The sequence below is a fragment of the Bubalus kerabau genome, chromosome 14 (assembly GCF_029407905.1).
Source record: "Bubalus kerabau isolate K-KA32 ecotype Philippines breed swamp buffalo chromosome 14, PCC_UOA_SB_1v2, whole genome shotgun sequence".
In the NCBI taxonomy this organism is placed as follows: domain Eukaryota; kingdom Metazoa; phylum Chordata; class Mammalia; order Artiodactyla; family Bovidae; genus Bubalus; species Bubalus kerabau.
In genome coordinates, this window is record NC_073637.1 from 75,894,834 (window position 1) to 75,917,881 (window position 23,048).

The 23,048-nt window shown below is 37.1% G+C and overlaps 1 protein-coding gene across 2 annotated transcripts; it reads left to right on the forward strand.

The window, feature by feature from the left end:
- Nucleotides 1-871: 871 nt before the first annotated feature.
- Nucleotides 872-21,841, forward strand: CALB1 (calbindin 1). Of its 2 annotated transcripts, none has more exons than XM_055546710.1 (11): nt 872-1,181; nt 1,718-1,794; nt 5,760-5,834; nt 15,021-15,104; nt 15,211-15,267; nt 18,703-18,780; nt 19,455-19,510; nt 19,600-19,639; nt 19,767-19,820; nt 20,686-20,757; nt 21,711-21,841. In XM_055546710.1, exons 1-11 carry the CDS (start codon nt 1,103-1,105, stop codon nt 21,726-21,728), a joined length of 690 nt encoding a protein of 229 aa, XP_055402685.1. In that variant the 5' UTR covers nt 872-1,102; the 3' UTR covers nt 21,729-21,841. The 2 variants fall into 2 exon arrangements, with proteins under 2 accessions (XP_055402685.1, XP_055402684.1); XM_055546709.1 differs by lacking the exon at nt 21,711-21,841 and adding an exon at nt 21,101-21,385.
- The last annotated feature ends 1,207 nt before the right edge of the window (nt 21,842-23,048 follow it).

Below are 23,048 nucleotides of genomic sequence, written 5' to 3' on the forward strand. Positions count from 1 at the left end.
ACTGCAAGGAGATCCAACCAGTCCATTCTGAAGGAGATCAGCCCTGGGATTTCTTTGGAAGGAATGATGCTAAAGCTGAAACTCCAGAACCTTGGCCAGCTCATGCGAAGAGTTGACTCATTGGAAAAGACTCTGATGCTGGAAGGGATTGGGGGCAGGAGAAGGGGACGACAGAGGATGAGATGGCTGGATGGCATCACGGACTCGATGGACCTGAGTTTGAGTGAACTCTGGGAGTTGGTGATGGAGAGGGAGGCCTGGTGTGCTGCAATTCATGGGGTCGCAAAGAGTTGGACACGACTGAGCGACTGAACTGAACTGAACTGAACTGAACAAATACTCCCGTGATGGTCTTCAACAAGCACAAAATAGAGTAGCTATTGATACCAATAGATTCATTGCAGATGTTCATCACATTAATCTAATATTTGCTAAACTTTCACCCGATTTTGTTCAAACAAACACTCAAACGTCTTGGAGAAATCACACACACAGAGGCACACACACAATATAAGCATCCTTTATGTGGTTCTACCCTTCATTAGCTTTCCTCTTCCATCTGCAAATCAAAACCTCTTCACACACGATATTTCACTATACTCTTCGGAAATAAGATCCCTTTCGGACATGAGAATGTGAAGGGAAATGAGTATTTTCTGCAACCCGTCTCTAAGCTAAGGATTTCCCACCACCTGCTGCTTTCTGCACTTCACAACTAGTGCTCCAGCTCGCTTTCCTGGGAGGAGAGGAGACGGGAAGGGAGGGGTGGAAGGTTGCTGCGAGCAAGAGGCGGGATTGAGGGATGGGAGGCCGGGGCAGGCGTGGCCCGGCCCGACTGCGGGATAAATACCGAGAGCTGGAGCCCGGGCGCAGAGAGGACTCCCGGGGACGCCTGAGCCGAGCAGCACCGAGGACAGCGACTGGCGGCGCCGGCGCCCTGAGTTCCCTTCTCCTGCAGCCCGGGATTTCTTCTTACACACACACACAGACGTTCACACTCGCGCACGTGCACAGACACACGCGCACCTATACCCTGAGGTTCTCACCCCACTTCAGCGCTGACACGCGCATACTCCACGCAGACCACCCACTCCGCTCTACGATGGCAGAATCCCACCTGCAATCATCTCTGATCACAGCCTCACAGTTTTTTGAGATCTGGCTTCATTTCGACGCTGACGGTGATTATCTTTTATCTTTTTAACTGTTTGAAGAACCTTGTCCCACCCTCTTCCCTTCCTTGAGCCTCCTGATCCGATTATCCTTCATTTCTTTTCTTTGCTTCTTCCCCTATCTCCCTAATCTCTCTCCAGTTGGCTGCCAACCATGAACTTTAAAGTTTGTGTGTTGTTTCTATGTTACCCCAAAACCTTGGAAGTTTTTTTTTTTTTTTCTCTCTCTCTCTCCAAGGATGATACTAATAGAAGGTGGGGGGTTGGGGTGGAGGGTAGCGACAGCGAGAGAGACCCTACCCTGCAAAATTTCTATGGCTACACTCATCAATCCAACCATCCTCCTTTGCCCTTAGTGGGTCTCTCCCAGGAGGGGACCACTGCCCTGTCGTGTATCTTTTGCGGGTTAATCAATAATCAATAATAAATATTGAGGCCAAGATGGGACCTCTCCAGTGGCCGGAAAATAGCTATTGTGGAAATTGAACGGGGAAGAAACTTAAGAGTGAAATGTCTGACAAATGGGTGCTTCTTTGTCTTTACAGGAAGTGGTTACCTGGAAGGAAAGGAGCTTCAGAATCTGATTCAGGAGCTCCAGCAGGCGCGGAAGAAGGCTGGTTTGGTAGGTTGAAGTTTGCAAGGGAGGAAAGAGACCTTTGTCCTTGAATAAATATTCTAGCGTTCTCATAAAGAGCTAGCGAAATCAAATGGTTTCCGGGGACGTAAACATTTATTTACTGAGAAGGGGAGAAAGAGTGCCTTTTGAAATTGTGTAGGGAGAAAGAGAGGGAGAAGGAGGGGGAGACGCAGAGACAAAGAAGAGAGAGAAAGAGAAATTCCTTAAAGGGAAAAAGCCTTACAATATGAAATCAGAGCGTTTAAAAGATTGTATACTTGTACTTGAATAGTACTTAAAAGGAAAGTGTGGGTGAGACCTGTTAGCAGATCACCACCTCTTCTATTGAGTTCAGTTAGGTAATTTTTAACCTCTCTTTAATAGCCTGAAAAGTAAACGAGTAGAAATACATTTCTGCCCCTTGGAGGTCAGGAAACCAATATGTAGATTATGGATCTCTTATTCTATTGCCAATTATTATTCTTGTAATGTTGATGTGGTTGGAGTGAGGAGAAAATGTCCTTCCTCACTGGGGGAAATTTGTACAACTTTGCAACATAATAATGAGCAGGAAATTTAGCAAAAAGGGAGTTCATTTCTGTTGTGAGGAAGAAAATCAAAAGTTAGAGATGTAAAATGTAATTTTAAGAACTTCACACATTTTAAACAAGCAAAGTGATTCTCTAATGGGAAGCAATTAGTGGGATTTTGAAAATAATCTATATTTGTAATTTAAGCTATCAGTTAATTTTTACTAATTATGAATAGCTTCCTTTAGGCATAAATTAGCCTGTTAAGAAAATATATTGTCAGCATAGGGATTTTACATTATATGTATACATATATATATATGAAGATACAAAGATATATCTTTAGAGGAAAATATAATTGTGTGAGCTTTTAGCAAATCACCACCTCCAGCACTGAGTTATATACATAATAGTTAACAGAGGAGCCTGGAAGGCTGTGGCCCACAGGATCACAAATAGTTGGACAAGACTGAGAAGGATGGCCATACATACATACATATATATATATACACACATATAATTCACTACTAGTCACCTTTTTGTTCTATCTAAATTGAAAATTGTGTGGCACACATCTCTGTACAACATATTAAAATAACGCCTAGTCCTCCAGGCTCCCCTGTCCATGGGATTCTCCAGGCAAGAATACTGGAGTGGGTTGCCGTGCCCTCTTCCAGGGGATCTTCCCAACCCAGGGATTGAACCCAGGTTTCCTGCATTGCAGTCAGATTCTTTACACCACCAGGGAAGCCCAAGAATAGTGGAGTGGATAGCCTATCCCTTCTGCACGGGATCTTCTCAACTCAGGAATTGAACAGGGGTCTTCTGCATTGCTGCAGGCGGATTCTTTACCAGCTGAGCTATCAGGGAAGCTCCAAAAGAACGCCAGAGGACACTAAAATGATTTATAATGCATTAAAAGCTATCAGTTGCTAAAATCCAATGATTTAAATAAAATTGATTTAAAACCAGAGAGCACTCTGGGATCCTGGGTCAGGAATATACCCTGGAGAAGGAAATGGCAACCCACTCCAGTATTCTTGCCTAGAGAATCCCATGGACAGAGGAGCTTGGTGGGCTACAGTCCATGGGGTCACAAAGAGTCAGGCACAACTGAGCACGCACATGACACTCTGGGAATTGTTTTACCCAGATTTGATGTTACATAAATTTGAAAGTGTAATAGGACGGGATCAAATAAAATTGAAAATGTTTTATATACTCTCTCCATACCATCTTATACATTACCATGTACATAAATTCATGCAATACTATCATTATAGATCTATGTATCTTTGACTAATAATACAAAACATTTTCTTCTACAGTTAAAATATATATATTTAAAATATCTGGTTGAGAAATCTTACTTACCATAAAATTTCTAATTAAAACCTTTAAAGATGTTTCCACCAGCTAAATGATTATATTTTAATTTTCCTAGAAGTAATTTTAATATTTATTTTCAGCTTAGAAATTCAGATATTTAGAAACTCTATACATGTTTTCAGATATTTCCTTTCCTCTTCCCATTTTAATATATAAACTTTTTGTAAACAATGACTTCATCTTAGTCTTTTTAAAATTTTAGATCTTAATTATTTTTTTCTACTGCTAAGTTTCCAATCTTAGAATATTGGAAGATGTTATTGTTGGATTATAATCCAATAATACCAAATCTGAGCACAGGTTCAGGATTATATCAAGTTGCTTAACAGCTTGATTATTGTAATATAGGTTTGAATAGTTAAAATCTAAATCAAGACATGAATTGAAACATTCATATACTAGACAAATATTTCACTACTGGCCTCACTGTATTAAATAAACTTTTATCTATTTTTTCTTCTCTTTATTTTTAGAACTTAAAGGTTGAACTTATAAACCAGGTTTCTTTGCATTTCTAGCAATAGGATAACAGATTTTACTGCATTAATGGAAAAATTGTTTGGCTTAGCATATTAATAATGTGAAATTTCAAAAATTTCACTAATATTAACTGTAGGTGAATATAACATTAATGAAATATCATAACAATATACTTTCAGAACTAGCATTTTTCACTAAACCGTCTCTAAGTTTACATTTGTTTTTTATAAAGCTTTAACTTATTATCATTATCATTGTAATTATGTTTTGCACTGTTTCAGGTAATAAAGGTAGGTTGAAATTAATCCATATTGGAAGAGGTTTTTTAAGCCTATTTTAAGCTGCTTAATTACTATTTGTTACCTTCTATTAAAGATATTTACGTTTAACCAAAGTAGGATTTTGTAACACTAGTAATAATAATATTCAGCCTCAGTACAGCCCTCAGACTCTATTAAGCTATTTATCCCTAGAGCAAATGTGTGTGATAGATACTATCACCATCTTGTTAGTTATGATAAAAACTGAAACCTTAATTTACTTTTCCAAGGACACAGAATAGGACATTCATAAAGGCTGACCTATTTTACATCAGCTTCAGTTAATGCAATAGGGCTATTTTAAATGGGCTATGTTGAAGACCCAAGGGTATAAAATCCAACTTCCTGAATACTAGTTCTATCTATGTTCAGGTCATTAGTTTACAGTTCAGAGCTATCCATTCTGTCAATATGTGAAGAGGTTATGTAAGCAATAGAATAGATTGAAAAAGATAAGTCAAACGAGATGAAAGCTTTCACTTTGTCCCTCTTCAATAATCTTCTGTACGTAACTAAATGGAAACGAGAACATCCTCTTGGTAGAAAATGGAAACAAGGAAACACTGGAGAACTACTCCCTAAATTTCTCTTGGAGACAAAGATCTTCAGTGTATACAATCAGTGATCCAAACTAAGGTCATCAGTATCTCGTATGTCTAATGAAAGTACAAATTGGCCAAGTCATTTTTGTTAATTTGACACAAATTTTTCTGATTTTTAATTTGTAAGAACATTTCCAGCTTCTTCCACACTGGAAACTTTCTTTGTTTAAAAATGAGTTGCTTTTGAACATTCACATTTGCTTGTCCAAGATGAAAACACAATATTAACTTCCATGGATAAAGCATGTTATAAGGAAAATGTTATAGGATAATTAGTGCAGCAATATAAAATAATCTTCCCTGAAGCAAGTAATGTTAAGGTGCATTCATGAGGATCGCTATATTTAAATTCAGTAAAGGTTATGAACAGAATAATTCTGACTACATTTTTAAAGGATAACATATTCTCAAAACTAATAATAGAAGTTAAATCATAATGACTGATTCAGAAATTATGTCTTTCATTTCAAACCAGTAAAACTGGTGCATCAGTTACATCCTAATTTTCATGAAAAGGTTAATCAATATGCATAATTCTAAATGGTTCTAATTCCAGTTTTTCTTTGTAACAAGTTATTAACATGATAACAAACATACTGTTTGTTTTTTTTAAAAAAACCTTCTTCTTACCTGGCTTGTTATAATTTTAGGAGTTATCACCTGAGATGAAAACTTTTGTGGATCAGTATGGACAAAGAGATGATGGAAAAATAGGAATTGTAGAGGTAAGGAATTTATGCATTGTTCTCATATGGTTTTAATAAGTGAGCTTTTTGGAGTTGTATTCAACTCAAACATGATAGGCAAAACCTGTTCTAAGAGGCTTATTTTACTTAAGTAACATGCTGTCTTTTGTTCAGAGATATAAAATCAAAAACTGCTCAGAAATGAAACAGACCTAAGAATTTTCATAATCCAAGCCAAAATTGAATATATTATGAAACTAAGACCTAAAGAAGTCAAATGATCTGTCTCTGGCTGTGCAACTGTCTGCTGGCCTTGGGGCAGTTAGAGACGCAAGTTCCCACCTCTGGATGAGTACTCATCCCATTACCTTACCAGCCTCAGTCCAATAAAACGCTAACTAAGAACACGGTTCACTGGTATTTCTTCTTAATAGTGTAGACTTTTCTGTTAGAAAATAAAATGAACTATTTGCATGCCCTAAAGATGATATCATGGCAAAAAGCTGCATCTTGTTTTCTGAAGTTCCATTTTAAATTGCCAGTTGGCCATGTAAAAACACAAGAACTTAAAGTGAGTGAATATTTTATGATGTGCAGGTATTTCTTTTGAGTCTTTAAAAGCTGAAACTTCAGTGTCAAATCTTGTCTCTTCCTAGTGAGGACAACTTTTTGTCTATGAATCAAAGAAGCAAAACTTTGACTATACATTAACTCTTTTGCATTCTTCAGATATGTGAAACAGTACTTTTACTTTTATAAAATCTAATGTCTTAGCTACTTTCTTTATCTCTGCAACCCATTAGAGAAATTGAGTGGATGATTTTGTCCAGAAAAATTAATAAGGTCATAGTTTAAAATATATCAAATAATAGGCATAATTATGTTCTTTATATAATGTTCTTAGTGTATTAGATTGTGAAGTATTCTTAGTCATAATTTACCTTTGATTCAGAGAACTAACCTGGTTTTCAAAAATTGATGTTATAGGACACCAGTGATGTCAATGTGAAATATACTTATTTTTAAACAGCTACTACAAATAGAGTTAAAGAAGGACATACTATTATTATCTTTGTAATTAAAATATTCCCCTGGAGTATACACTTTTCCCTTTGCCTATGCATAACTCATTACTATATAAATAGATAAATTAATAGTAATGGGACTTATAGATTGACATAGAAGCCAACTAATCAAGATATGAATCATCAAGGATAAGAAAATAACGTTGAACATAAATGAGATGACATAAATCTAATTATTCACAACTAGTCAGAAATTCTGAAATCAGTGAAATTATAGATGTGGCTATTTGAGAGTTTGGCATACTTTATAATTCTAGTACAGGAAAGACTGTTGTCTTATATTCAATGTATTTAACCTTAAGGACTCCAATGGGCTCAGCTATTTTAAATTTCTTCTGTGACCCTAGGTTGTTAACAGTGGCACAAAAAGCATGGATCTGATTCACATAGATTCTATATTTTTAAAAGGATAAGATGAAAGAAGCTATTTTGAATCTATATTTTACTGCATATTATATGGGATAATCATTTATGAAGTATTATTTGAGGTCTAATTTGAATGAGAAGTTAGGAGTTATTACCAGATACATTTTCCTAGAGATTTGATGTAAGGAATTTCCACAGAAGTTTGGGAAAGAAACTGTTACATGGAAGAAAAGGATTTCTGTGTGAGGAAAGATAGAAATAGTTAACAGAAGAGAATGAAGAAGTTAATGAAGACTGAAATGAAAACTTGAAGAACTTTTAAGAAAGAGAATTTTCATTTATTTGTATGACATTACACAATCATGGAACCCACTCCAGAATTCTTGTCTGGAGAATCCCATGGACAGAGGAGCCTGGAGTCCAGGGCTAAGAGTTGGACACAACTGAGGGGACTGAGCACGCACACAATTATTGAGTGTTTTCAAACACGTGATCTCATTTGATCCTCATAATAACAAAATAAAATAAATTTATAGTTGAGGAAAGCTGTAGCTTAAATAGAATTTCAGCCGCTTTCCTCTAAACCACTCAGCCTTGCTTTTTTTTTTGCAATTAATAATCCACATATTTTCTGCATTAAAAGAAAATATTTTCAAGCTTCAGTTCATCAGTTACTTATGGCAAGGCTTAAATTTAGCCTGGCTGAACAGGGATGCACAAAGTATAGAGAAGTTATTTGACCCAATCACTTGAAACATGATTTGGGAAGAACTTTCAATCAGTGAAAGGACTTCCCTGGTGGCTTAGAGGGTAAAGCATCTGCCTGCAATGCAGGAGACCTGGGTTCAATCCCTGGGTTGGGAAAATCCCCTGGAGAAGGAAATGGCAACACACTTCAGTACTCTTGCCTGAAAAATCCCATGGAGAGAGGATCCTGGTAGGCTACAGTCCATGGGGTCTACAGTCCAAAGAGTCGGACACGACTGAGAGACTTCACTCACTCACTCATTCAGTCAGTGAAAGCAGAAAGAGTTTAAAAGAAGAGAAGTTAAACACATAAGACTTAATTAGAAAGCTTAATTATTCCAGGACATGGAACTTTTTGCTGCATGGGACCCAGAGGAAAAGCTAGCCAAGATTTCTCACTTTAAGGGTAAAGAAACTGAAGCTCAGAAAGGTTGAATGATGCGTCTAAGGTCCCACTGGCAAGGAGTGACAGAACATTTATACAGGTCTAGATCTGACTCTGATTCCAGAATTCTTTTTATTGATCAGTTATCAGCCAAGACGAAGGAAGTGCGGCGGGTCCGTACTTGGAGAAACGAGGAGAGGATGGGGGACAGGGAAGAGATTGCTGCTGTAGTTCACAGGCAGGTTGATTGTACTTAACCTAGTTAAGGAGGACGGATAGGAAAAAAGGAGATTTCGAAAAATCATTGGAAAAAAGGAATTGAAAGCTACAGATTACATGTACAAAATGGAGGAGAGTGGGGAGTGCCTGAATTTATAATGTGCCTTCTAGTGTCACCAGTAAGTTGTATTAAATCAAGTTCATCCTTTCTGTTTTCCAATCTGACATATATCACTTGCTAAGAAATCCTATATATAACATGGAACATAAATACATGAATTTCAGCCAGCTTTGAAGGAATAAAAAAAACCCAGGTTTTCCAAAATTTATAATAGCTTACAGATTCCCATCAGCTCACATCAATATACCATAACTTTCACGTTCAAAGGGAAAAGAGACTAGATTTGCTTACGTATTGCCCGCTAAGTAGGTGAATTCAGGGGCTCATGAAAATCTAATCAAAGTAAACCAAATGGTATTTATGTGGTAGTTTGCTTTCCAGGTCAAATTGACTTGGCTCTAATTGAAACGTGTTGTTCAAAAAATCCGAAAATATAGTGGTTAACTTTCAAACTTCTGTTTTAACAAAGTTGACTAACACTTTCAAACAACATGCTGTTACTACCTAGACATGTGAAAACGTGTAAAAAGAAGGGTAATGTACAAATATGCTTTCTTGTGAACTTTTAAGTTTCATGTCTTTTAAAGAGATTTTCAGATTCACACAAATACAGCTTGATAATAAAGAGATTGTTGATACAAACTCAAAACAGGAACTCTGAAATTCTGAGATAATTTAACAAATACCATGACAGTCAAATGTTCTAAATTTATTCAGACTAATAGCTCTATTGCAGAGAAGATTGATTAAAATAGTCAAAGAGGGAGACTGAATGATTTAGCAGATAATAGAAATTCTGTCTCTGGTGCTCACATTAAGTATAGATGTTTCCCTTAGCTGGATGTCAAATCTGCAAACTTTTCACCTGATTGCCTGAGCACTGTGTGAGAAAACAGCGTCCTCTCGAGTTTTTCTGTGTCTATTTATCCAGGTCAGTGCGTCCACCAGAAAAAATAGATCAGAAAGCTATTTCAGTTGTAAAATTGTAATAACCCTCCCAGGGAAGCAGGCATTTTTCTAGACTTTCCTTCTTTTCTTGATAGTGGGATTTGAGCATATAAATTTAACCATAATAAATGTAATTTTTAAAATAGTAAACTAGTTTTCTACCTCAGGCTTCCCTGGTGATTCAGTGGTAAAAAATTCACCTGCAATGCAGGAGGCTTGCAGGAGATAAGGGTTCAATCCCTGGGTCAGGAATATACCCTGGAGGAGGAAATGGCAACCCACTGCAGTATTCTTGCCTGGAAAATTCCAAGGACAGAGGAGCCTGGCGGGCTACAGTCCATTGGGTTGTGAAGAATTGAACATGCCTGAGTGACTAAGCATACACAGTTTTCTACTTCAGAGTTTGGGGAAATGACTGACAATAAAACCTGATTTAGAACTTCATTCTTGATAGATTTTTAAAATAGTTTATTAAGACTGAAGATTTTAATGGAGGGTGATAGTTAAAGGACAAGAGTCTCAAAATCAAAAAGTCAGACTGATTTCAAATCTGGCTCCAACTGTAAGCTATGTGATAGCAGGTCATTTACCATCTCTGAGCCTCTGTTTCCTTGGTTGTGAACACAGATGACATATGAATATCAACATCAGGTAACACATGTCAAAAATAGATAAGCCCTGGTACACTATAAAAACTAAGTAAATGTACTTGCTATTATTATTAAAAATAAAAATATTTCATTAGAAAATCTTTGCCATTTTTCTTAATGTCAATCTTTTCCACATTCTTACAACTTGTCAAATTCAAATTATTAAATTCAACTAGCCTTTAAAAAACGGAGAAGGCAATGGCAACCCACTCCAGTACTCTTGCCTGGAAAATCCCATGGACGGAGGAGCCTGGTAGGCTGCAGTTCATGGGGTCGCTAAGAGTTGGACACAACTGAGCGACTTCACCTTCACTTTTCACTTTCATGCATTGGAGAAGGAAATGGCAACCCACTCCAGTGTTCTTGCCTGGAGAATCCCAGGGACAGGGGAGCCTGGTGGGCTGCTGCTGTCCATGGGGTCGCACAGAGTCAGACACGACTGAAGCGACTTAGCAGCTTAGCAGCAGCAGCCTTTAATTTGTGTGAAAAGATTATTTGCCTTTTAAATTTCCCAATTTCCTGGACTCACTTCTCACTGGCTAGAAAAATATTTTTTTGGCTTCCAAACCAAGAAAGTAAATGTTTTACTAATATGTGTTGAAAGAATCTAACATGCACCAAGATTGTCTTCAAATATATACCTCAGTCATTTATATTTCTTGTAAAGTTGTCCTTCACATGTTCTCTCCCAGCACCTAGAGTGTAGCTTTACCACTGTAGTTATCTCTTGCTTTGAAATTGTCTGAAACAAAATTTTTAATTATCTGCCTCCCTGTAAAGTTCTTACTGTCAGTGACTATGAATCCCCAGCATGCAGTCCAGTGCCTCGTAGGTTCTGAATCATGGCCACGTGAGCCACAGCAAGGGATTTCAACCTAATCCAAAACCTAGTCAAGAGCTCCATATTATGGCTAGTAATAGAAGAGAGGTGGTAAAGATCCCTGTCCTGGGACAGGTTGGTTCCTTTGGGGACCATATCTGAGCTGAAGAGAAGCAATGAGGAGGTTTATTAGGAAGTGCTCTTGGAATCAGTGCCTGTCCGAGGGAAATAAAAGAACAAAGCTGGGCAGAGCGAGACGTTGGGCTGTGAAAGTCTCAACTTTGGCTGACCCTGCGGTGAGCTCTGAACTGGGACAACCCTTGGGAGATGTCCCAAGTTTTGAGTGAGAGAGCTAGGTTTTATATCCCTATGTGCATCTTGGGAACATAGCTCTTGTCAGCCCAGGTAATCTCCCAAAGAGACCTGACAGTTGAGACCACGACAACACTCCTAGTACCTAAAGAGAACTCTGGATGGCAGTCACAGTGGCCACCCCAACCCCTATCCACAGCTTAGTAGCAAGCTATTTGAATTCTCACAGCCTGTGCTGTCCCTGAATAGTCAACTGCCTTCATTCATTGGTTGAGTAAAATATCTATGGAAATTCTTGCAGGTGCCAGGCAAAGAAACATTAATTAAGTCACAGACCCTTTCCTCTAGATGTACATAGACTAAAACAGAAGACAGGCAAGTAGAGAGAAATTTTTGCCTCCCCACTCTCAGTGACAAGCAAGCAATTTTCATAAATGAAGCTTTGAAAGATTCTCCTAGTAGCCACAGTTATCTGCCTTCCATTCATTTCTCTACTTTTCTTAACTCTCTTCTCCAACTCATAATAAAGTTTTGAGAGTTTATAAAAGAGCAGGCTGGTGGATTGAAAATTAAGAAATCACCAATAATCTTGGAACAAGTAATACAGGCTACTACTGTTGACAAGAGTGACTTAGCAAAAGAGAGGCAAAAACAGCCCTACTTAACAGCTTCTATAAAAGACCTCAGTCACATTGCAGATGTGGTATTAGAGTCAACAGCTGGAGAGTTATGGCACCCAGCTCTGAAATTTGAATATTGATTCATACACTTTCCCTTGTGGTCCATTGATTAGGACTAAGTGTTTTCACTGCCAAGGGTCTGGGTTTAATCCCTGGTCCAGGACCTAAGATCCCACAAACCACATGACATGGCAAAAAATACTCAAAAGATGATTTGTTATGTTATTTGTTTGTTGTGAAGGGGCTTCCCTCATAGCTCAGTTGGTAAAGAGTCTCCCTGCAATGTGGGAGACTGGGGTTCGATCCCTGGGTTGGGAAGATCCCCTGGAGAAAGAAATGGCAACCCACTCCAGTATTCTTGTCTGGAGAATCCCACGAGGAGCCTGGTGGGCTACAGTCCATGGGGTTGCAGAGAGTCAGACACAACTTAGCAACTGAGCACATAGCCACATCCCATCCACACATACTTACTTCTTACTTAGTGGCTGGTTTGTCTTATGACACTGTTTTATGTGTTTAAGACTCATTACTAATGTCTATAAAATATGATGGTACTATATTGAATTTAACATTAACAGTTCAATTAAATTAAAAGATTGACTATGTGGCATGTAGATATAATATGTATTTTATTATAATTAAACCAAGTAGGACCAAAATAGCAGGGGTGAAGAAATATACATTTATACTAAACATAAAAAGCAATTTTGCCATCTCTATATTTGACATTCTTAGAGACCTCTGAACTTCATGTAAGTTATGTAAAGTTTAATTTTTGAAACAAAAGAGGTTAAAATTTCCCTAATTTTACATGTGGTCATTGCTTGCTAACTCAGTCTTTTAGTTTTTCTGTTTTTATCTATTTGGTGGGTTTTGATAAGTAGATTTTTAAAGAAAAATTATTATTTTGTTCAAAACAATGTACAGTAATTTTGAAAATCCAAGCAATATAGAAAATCACAACAAAGATAAAAAATATGCTCACTACAAATCATGTTAAGTAGGTACTTTTAATGAAGTAAAATTATTAACCAAATCCAAACATTTATGTCAAGCACCTAACATGTTGAGTACCACACTAAGTATTCAGGGGATGCAGACAAAGAATAGTCTTTGCCCTCCTGAAATGGGTGGGCTATGGGTAGGTCTACCAATAGCTTACAATGGGGTATCTGACAATTTACATACCAGACTCATTGGAAAAGACTCTGATGCTGGGAGGGATTGGGGGCAGGAGGAGAAGGCTGGATGGCATCACTGACTCGATGGATGTGAGTCTCAGTGAACTCCGGGAGTTGGTGTTGGCGTTCTGCGATTCATGGGGTCACAGAGTCGGACACGACTGAGCGAATGATCTGATCTGATCTGAAAGAAAGAGTTGGCATTGGCTATTTCCTGTTTCCTAAATTAATGCTTGCATTAATGCATAACCATACTATTGACCTTTGGAAATAAGAAAATGTTTTCTGATAGTCATACCAAACATTCTAATAAGATATCTGGCTCTGCCCTTTCATTTCATCCCATTATTAGTGCCTGAATGATTCTAATTTGAAATATTATTTCAAAGATCTAAAAATAAGATAAGTTAAAGGACATATACAGCATAAAGAAGCTGAGGTTACTTGCATATAAGATAGAATGATACATTTTATATTTAAAATTTTTAAATGGACCTAAAAGGACAATATTTTTTTTTAAGTGTGAGTCTGTTCTATAATTTGGTAGACTTTTGGCATTTATGCTGACCTAAAGGTTAATCTAGACCACGGGTTTTTTAGTTTAAAATTCACAGATGAGGGTCCCTGCCTGTACTTCAGGGGATTCATCAACTTCTGGAAATTAGATGAAATATAGTGTTTAGGTTCATTCTTTAATGGTGAGGACGCAGGGATTCTAACAGATTCTCAAAGTCATTTTGAACCCAATACATTTAAGAGACATTGGTTTCTATTTCAACTCCTCATTTTAAGTGATGAGCATGCTAAGTTCCAGAAATGGCTGAGGGAGTTGCTGGGGACCACAGCTAATTAGCAGCTGCCCAGGAATAGAGCACACACCTTCATTAGGCCATCAGTCCAGCTCCCACTCTCCCTGAGCACAATAGATAGATTGTATTCATCTTAAAATGGGATCTGGAGTCCTTCTTTCCACCAAAAAAAAAAAAAAAGGAGCATTGAAGTTACAAAATGAGATCTTAGGAGAAATGTCGTCGGGTCACTCAAGGGAGATCATCAAGTAAAATTTAAGCCCTGGACTCAAGCAACAGATGTCCTTTTAGCAGACACCAAACATTTGAGAACTGATATTCCCTATTACCATTCAGTTTCCGCCGTTCCCTGTAAAGTGTCTTTTTCCATCTCTCTTTCACTTGTTTTACAATTGTCCTTAGTTTGTATTCCATTGAATCTCTTAATAAGCTTTCTCCTTCGACTTTCAGAATTCATTTTTTGCCTTCTGTCCTCTCTGCTACATTCATATCTCAGCTTCTTCTTTTATGAAATATATGGCCCCACGTGTGCCATCTTCTGGGCCCTCACAGGAAAAGACCTGATCTGGGGCACAGGAAAGATGCAGGGGTCGAGCCACCGGCATGAGTCTGCTTGTGTGTCTAGCAGACGAGAAGTGTCAGTCACCCTTCCCTGCACTCCCTAGGCATGCTTGCTGCAGCCTCCTCCCTGACCTGAGAACCGGTCTCTCAAAGGGCAGCAAGCCCTGCAAAACACGATGACACTTTGTAGGGACAAAGTATTCGAAAGGGAAAATCGATTGCCATGTTTCTCCTCTCCTAGTTTTCTGGGTAATAAAATCATGGTCAAGCACAACTAAGAGCAGGAAACGAGAGAGACTTGCTTTCAAGCTCCTCACACCAGCTTCTTCGATCTTTTCCAGTTGGCTCATGTGTTACCCACAGAAGAGAACTTCCTGCTGCTTTTCCGATGCCAGCAGCTAAAGTCCTGTGAGGAATTCATGAAGGTATAGGAAACCTCTGTCACCGAGTGATATCTTCAGATATCTGAAAGTGGGGGAATTGTGACCTTTTCTAACGTGTTTGGTCTTCCTTATCCAAAATTACTTACAGACATGGAGAAAATATGATACTGATCACAGTGGCTTCATAGAAACTGAGGAGCTTAAGGTAAGCAAAGAAAAATGTGTACATTTTTCCCTTTCAAATACAATTATGAATTTTGTGTTTTTGTTTTTTTTTTAAAAAACTTCCCACAAAAGAAACTAACGTTAAGCAATGGCACATTTTCATCCACTCTTCCACATGGTTAATAAAGTACCACATCAAAAAAGAGACTTCAAGTACCTTTTGAAATTCTGTTCAGCAGCTGACATTTTCTGTGATGTGTACCAATTGTTAATAAGGGACAGATAGATGATAGAGAGAGAGAGATATAGAATGGTATACTAAGCCAAGTCAGATTATTTTCATTAAAATTTGACATTTTATCTTATAAATTAAACAACTATATAGATTTCCCTTTAAAGATAAAGAAACAACTATTGGACACCAGTTGTATGCCAGGCACTTTATACACATCTTATTTAACCTTTATGTGGGTTCTGTGGGATTAATGTTACCGCAGTAAGGAAAAAAGTGAAGAGAAGTTAAGTGATGAACTGAAGTCTACACGGAAACAGGACATAGAGCTGTGATCTCTGAACTAGTTTGCTTCCAAGACTCCAGGCTTACAAAGTCCTAATATAATCAAACTTCTGAAAAACCGTAACTTTGGAAATGAATTTATCAATTCGTATCTCAGAAGCGTACATAGGAGCTGGTAGGAGAGGAGGAAGATAGGAAGGAAAAGGTAAAGTGATCTGAAATCAAGTCTTGTCTATGGACAAATGTCTTTATCATTCTGCCTCACTTTTTCATCCTTTATATGAGGGTAATAACACCTACCTTTCAATTTATTGTGAGGCTCAAGTAAGATGTTGCATCTGAGAGGTTTTGTGAAATACAGGTACAATATAAATTATATTATTCATGAACTCAATAATTTACTAGCCTTTCAGAAATACAAAACCATCTTTCTCTCATTTTTTTTAAATTGATCTCAACACGTCTAAGTCTGAAAGACTCTATTTTCTCTATCTTTAGGATATAGAGTAACTAGAAGGGAAACAAATTAATAATTATTGAGCACCTGCTATGTGGCAGGCATAATACTAGATGCTTAACATGTATTTTAACATTTAATCTTCAAAGAAAATTTGCAGGGGAGGTATTATAATTCCCATTATACAAACAAACAAACTGAAATTCAGAGAAATTAGATATTTTTCAAGAGTACTCAGCTGCTTGGGAAGAGAACCTGGCTTTGGCCACAGAATATCAGCAATAATTTTCTTTCCCACAACATCAAAAGTTTTCAGCTTTAGTCACTAAGAGTTACCTCTTCTGCTGTTCTGTAAGGAAACAGGAATATCAAACATGGTTTCCCGGTCATAATTGAACATTGTCTGAGTCACATGTATTTGTATAATCGAGGGCTTCCCAGGTGGCACTAGTGGTAAGGAACCTGCCTGCCAATGCAGGAGACTCAAGAGATGTGGGTTCAATACCTGGGTCGGGAAGATCCCCTGGAGGAGGCCACAGCAACCCACTCCAGTATTCTTGTCTGGAGAATCCCATGGACAGAGAAGCCTGGCAGGTTACAGTACATAGGGTCACAAAGACTGAAGCTACTTAGCACACATGTATAATTGCAAAATCGTTAAAGCATGTGGGACTAACAACACTTAGAAATGTAAACATTTTTCATGTGAAATCAACAAAAACTATATTTTTCACAAATTTGTAATTCAGCAACCCACAAGGCGCCAGTTAAATTATTGTGTTTTTATTCTACTGGACCAAAAAAATTCTTTTAAAAATCATTTCAAGTTTATAAAGAAACTTTAGCTCATTTCCAATACTGACCTTCTTTGTTCTAAATTTTATTCTCAGAAGAGATTCTAAATAGAAGTACTTCTGTCTGGGGAATTTTGAAGATAAGTTGGCATTCTTTTTTAATGGATCTTTCAAGAAAGCTAATTTTAAGATTCCATAATGGAGTAAAACATTGCTTGCTCTCAGACATGACTTTGAATCTCAGCGTCCTGAAGTTTCTCCCAGGCTATTTTTGTGACCACCATTTTAGTCTCTGATGAGGATTTTTAACCCAATTAGTCTCTGACAAAAGCCTCATATGGTTCAAAAATAAAATTCATCCCCAACAGATAACTTTGAATTTTCCATGCTTCACTTTGAATTTTAAGTGGAATGTTTGAAGTGAAAATAAAATTATGAAACCAAGAAAAAAGTCTCCATTGAAAATAATGAAGTTAAATCATCCCAGCAGAACTAGAAAATTTGGGAGGGAGATATATGACAGCAAAGCTGAAGAAACCCAATCCTTCGATAATGTCTTAACATATCAGCTCAGTTTTCCATAATTGCAGTAATTCATTTTTCTGAACAAATAAAGAAATTGCAAATGAACAGCACTAGACAAAGTGAAAAACTATTATATTCTTAAGTACTTACATTGTCATTTATATGGCAAGCTTTTGAAAGCTTTTATTTGATTTATTTCTGTGGTAGAAAAATTAAAATCACTCCTAAACTTCAACTGTCAAATTAATAATCATCTTTTTTTTCACCCTTCCCATATTAATTTCTACTTTGGTGTGATTCATATCCTTCAAGAATTAGGTAACGCCTGCAGCCAACTATTTTAGTTTGAACAGTCAGGTGAAACATTCTAACCAAGGTGCTTTGGACTGCATCAAACCTAAAAGCTAACCCAGCCTCTAGTGAAATGTGCTTCATACTGGCTATACACTGATATGGAAATACAGATTGTAAGGGCAGAAAATGCACTTGAAATTAAGGGTAGATCTGCACCTTGTATACTAATAATCATTCACATACCTAAAAAAGGTATAAGGGGGTCCATTCTGTTTCTTGGGCTTCCTAAGTGGCTCATAAGCAAAGAACCTGCCTGCCAATGCAGGAGACATTAGAGACGCAGGATCGATCCCTGGAGGAGGGCATGGCAACCCACTGCAGTATTCTTGCCTAGAGAATCAATCCCATGGACAGAGGAGCCTGGCAGGCTACAGTCCATGGGCTTGCAAAAGAGTCAGACATGACTGAAATGACTTAGCCCACACACACGCACAGTGCTTCTTATTTCTTGGAGAAGAATCACATGAGTATCTGTGAAGATACCATTGGGAAGAAATGCATCCATTGGGCTGGCTGGCTTTATAAGTTTTTACTCTGATTCCTACATGGTACACAATCTAACTTCTCTTTTAATTGAAATCATAAAAGCATAGCATACCATAGCATGGTCTGACAGATCAGTTCTCAGTAAAAGGCAGATATCACGCCTGTCAAAGGCAGCATCTCTGCTGGAATGCCAAGAGGACCTCTCTTCTAATGTCCTCCTCTTATCCAGTCCTAGTCTCAAAAAGAGACTTTCGTTGTATTCCTGGGGTGTTCCATTTCAAGGCAGGCTGTAAAGAAAGCAGATTGTTATTGATGAAATTTATCTGTTTTTTGTCTTAACAGAACTTTCTAAAGGACTTGCTGGAAAAAGCAAACAAGACTGTTGATGATACAAAACTAGCTGAATATACAGACCTAATGGTAAGACTGATCTTGAAAAGATTATAGCCAAGAGCCTATGAAATATGACTGTGTTCTGGCTAATTCCCAAGACTACACAGGATGAAATGAATAAACCATGGTGTGGGCATTGTATGCACACATGAATCATTTCACTTGAAAAGTGAAATACCTACAAAGCTTCTACCTTGTAAGGCTAGCTTCAGGGCTCCGTGTATGAGCTTTTCCTTTCTTGTGGAGTTAGGTAATTTTCATCTATCAGAAGATCACTTACTCAAAAATTTATTCTGTAAGGATTTATTCATATTATCTGCTTTACTCTTTGATGCTCTAAAAGAGGAAAACAAATATTTATTTTCCTACTATTATTTGGAAAGTTTCAGGATGTGTACTGCCAGACACCATATCTCCCACATCTTGATACATGTAAACACATATTTGCAAGAAAAAGAAACAATGATGTTCCAGAAGTCTAGTGTAAGATCACTCTTACTCTGTTTTATATTGTTGTGATAAACTTTTGTAATGACAAGTCATAGAATTGAAATTTTTCACTGAAAGTTTAATAAATGCTAGTTTCTAGAATTTTGCCATCTATATAGGTAATTAATTACTCAAACTTCTTTATTTTGAATTTCCTTCTCTGTGCAACAAGTACTTTTTTTCAATACAAAATAATGCCTTCTGTCTTTCAGTTGAAATTGTTTGATTCAAATAATGATGGGAAGCTGGAATTAACTGAGATGGCCAGGTGAGTTTAGGAGCTATGCAAATATAACCATTATAAGCTGACCTTTGTCAAAAATCTAATGCAGTTATATAATGTTTTTCTCTCAAAAGATTACTACCCGTGCAAGAGAATTTTCTTCTTAAATTTCAGGTATTTCTCTTTTTCTCTACCATACATAATATTTCTCGAAAGGGTAAAATGTGGGATATCTGCCAAGGGAAGCACAATGAAATGTAATTGTAGCATTTTAATCTTTGCCCTCTTCTCTATCATCTAGGGAGTCAAAATGTGTGGGAAAGAGTTCAATAAAGCTTTTGAGTTATACGATCAGGTAAAAAAAAGTGTTTCTTATCTGTAATTTGGTTTTTTAGAAAAATTCAGAAAAAGGGAAAAAAAAGCCTCAATCTCAAGGTTATATTTAAAGAAACATGAGCTATTAAAATTACTCAGCCAATTTATTCTTGTCATAGGAAATGAATTACGTTATATCCCAAATTAGACGAATTTGATTCAAATCCCATGCTACAATTTATCTCCTGTGAACTGTGAATAAGATACCAAACTCCTCTGACCCTTAATTTCCTCATTTGTAACCAAGAGATAATAATACTCACTCCGCAGGGTGGAATGAAGATTGAGCTAGATGAAAATATCCAGCGGGGATTCTCCCACAAAGGGTATAGTGAGATCACGTGTGTGAGGAAAGGTTGGGTATGACGTCAATAGTTAACATGCTCTGTTTCTTCTCATTTCTTTCCTCCTGGACCAAGCCAGTCCTCTGGAGGCCCTAGTACAGCTCTCCCACTGCATGATGTGATAATGGCCCGCCTCTATTACAGGCCAGGAATATACTTCCCCCACGCCTATGTCCTCCCTCCATCAAAACATTTGTGATTAATTTCTTACTTCAACAAGAGGTAGTGATATTGTTAACATACAGGGAAATAGTAAATGTAAAATCGCTTTGAAAATTTCGAAGCATTTTACAAATGTAAGGTGCTGAATGAGAGGAAATTCGTATCTGTTTTGGGACTTTGGAGCAGTTCAAAATTTGAGGGTCTGACCTACAAGGTTAGTATATCTGCCAAATTTGCAGTAGACAGATTTTCTGAGGATTTCAATTATTTCCATTTTACTACCTTTGCCTTTTTTGTGGATGAGGTTGCTTATATATTGTTTTATTACCCCTCCCGTAGGATGGCAATGGATACATAGATGAAAATGAACTGGATGCTTTACTGAAGGATCTGTGCGAGAAAAATAAACAGGTAATCTAGTTACCTTGCCATTTCCTTCTTAAGCAGACTTGATGGATCCATCCAGATGCAACCACACATCTACTTTGGAGAATCTACTTTAAAACTTTATAGAGGAGAAGAAGTAGATTTCAGTTCTTAACTTGATTTCATACTGGTCTGAATCAGTGCTTAACTGAGATAAATAGATTTGAAAAACAACCTTGTGATTTATTCACATTTGTATAAGAATTTAATCCAACTCTTCTTGATGGATTGGTATAACAAGCAGTTTTGTCTCATATTTTATTACTTGACAGTGGTTAATTCACTTCCATGTTTAACTGGATTGTAATACCATCTATGTCCTATTTAGGATCTGGATATTAATAATATTCCAACATACAAGAAAAGTATAATGGCTTTATCGGATGGAGGGAAGCTATACCGAACGGATCTTGCTCTCATTCTCTCTGCTGGTGACAACTAGGGTTGGTGACCATGACACTTAGTAGTGATACATTGTATTTAAAAAAGAATTGTGCACCATAAGGATGTAGGCTGTATTTTCTTTTCTATCTGTAAATTTAACTGCATATAGATAACTATCCAAGATCTGTGGCACACTCTTTTCAGTTTGTTTCTATACTCTTTGTAATGTACAGTTTTTGTAACCATATGACTGAAAAGGAAGATGTCTATGCTTAGGCCAGTCAATACACTCAATTAAAAAAAAAAATAACCTAACATATTCTTCCTTCCATACATGTCATTGGACAAGATTTCCCTCAAAAATCCACCAGGATTAGTCTCTAAAATCCTAGTCTCTGATGTTTGTCACTATTGAATACAAGGATTATACATAACAAGCTAAGCATTCTTATTTCAGACAATCTGAAGTCTGCCCAACAAAATAGTTCTGAGCTGTATTTCCAATTAGAAGAAATGTGCTTTTGCATCTAAAATACCAAACTATTAATCCACAGTTAATCGCGGCTCTATGAGGTTAGTAGTCTCGCTTCACTGGGCAAGATATAGTGAATCAACAATACATCTACTGCCTGAGTTCTCATCAGTCTACCGGTTCAAGTTGATTTGATGACAAGGAAAAGCAGACAATGCATAGATCTACCTAATTCTACATTTGTATTTATAAGTCTACTGTCAAAGAGTATGACCTCAACCCATTTTCTAACTGGTTTCATGTCTTGCAGCCTATAATTATTCTAGGAAACTGCTGTTTTGTGTCATAGTCTATGTACTATCTGATTAAATTATATATATCAAGTATCCTGGTGTTTACTTTGCATACTTCTTGGATTTTCTTTCTATGTAGAACTGCTCTTTTCCACCCAGGGTAACTGCTGTCTCTGAAAATAATTTTTTCTAGCTATGACAGCTCTATTTTTACTACATAAGTGAGTTTTAATGTAAAATTCATAGCACCCTGATTATTGAATGTTACATCAACAATTTTGTCTATTCTGTGAATTCTGTATTTCATATTGAGAAATTTCATATTGAGAAATATTCAGCATTCAAACTAGTTCTATTTCTATCTGCAGATAGTTTCAAATGAGTTAAAAAGAACATCTGAAAAGAAATGCTAACGCAGTCATTTATCTTATTTAGCAAGGGTAATTCTAAAACATTCTCTTGACACACATTCAAGCCACAGTTTCATATATTTGTAGCTAGAATATACTATACTGATTATAGTTGACATGTAATGCTTGGTGATTTCTCATTTTTTGATTGTGAAGCAGGGAACTATGAGAGATGTGTCTCTGAAATTTATAGTTACTACCAAAGAGTAAATGGTTCTGGGTCACTTTGAATGTTGCCATTCTATAAATTCAGCACTGATTTCCTCAATTCATATAAGTAACAAAAAGTGAGGTATTTCTTTCCCCCAAGAATGAACAGAAAAGAGATTGCCAAAAAATAAAATTTATCATGTGATTTCAGTGGTAGACTGGCTTTGCTTTTAGTGTGTAAATGGAAGCACTGGTCTTAGGCTGAATTTAACTACTAAGAATAAATAAAAACAGAAATAACTTTAATAATTTCTTGTACTTTTCTTTTCTTCCTCAAAAAAGTCAGTGAACACGTAACCCATGATCAATCCATGGGAAATGTAGGTTACCAAAGTTATTACACCCTAAGATGTCTAATGGGCTTCCCTGGTGGCTCAGATGGTAAAAAATCTGCCTGCAACACGGGAGACCTGGGTTCGATCCCTGAGTTGGGAAGATCCCCTAGAGAAGAATGGCAACCCATTCCAGTATTCTTGACTGGAGAATCCCATGGACAGAAGAGCCTGG

Excerpts from the sequence above, each read along its gene's own strand:
- CALB1 (XM_055546709.1), top strand. The coding sequence starts at position 1,103 with ATGGCAGAATCCCACCTGCAATCATCTCTGATCACAGCCTCACAGTTT. Across the intron at positions 5,835-15,020 it reads GAAAAATAGGAATTGTAGAG|TTGGCTCATGTGTTACCCAC; the intron begins GTAAGGAATTTA and ends GATCTTTTCCAG. Across the intron at positions 19,821-20,685 it reads CTTTTGAGTTATACGATCAG|GATGGCAATGGATACATAGA; the intron begins GTAAAAAAAAGT and ends CCCCTCCCGTAG.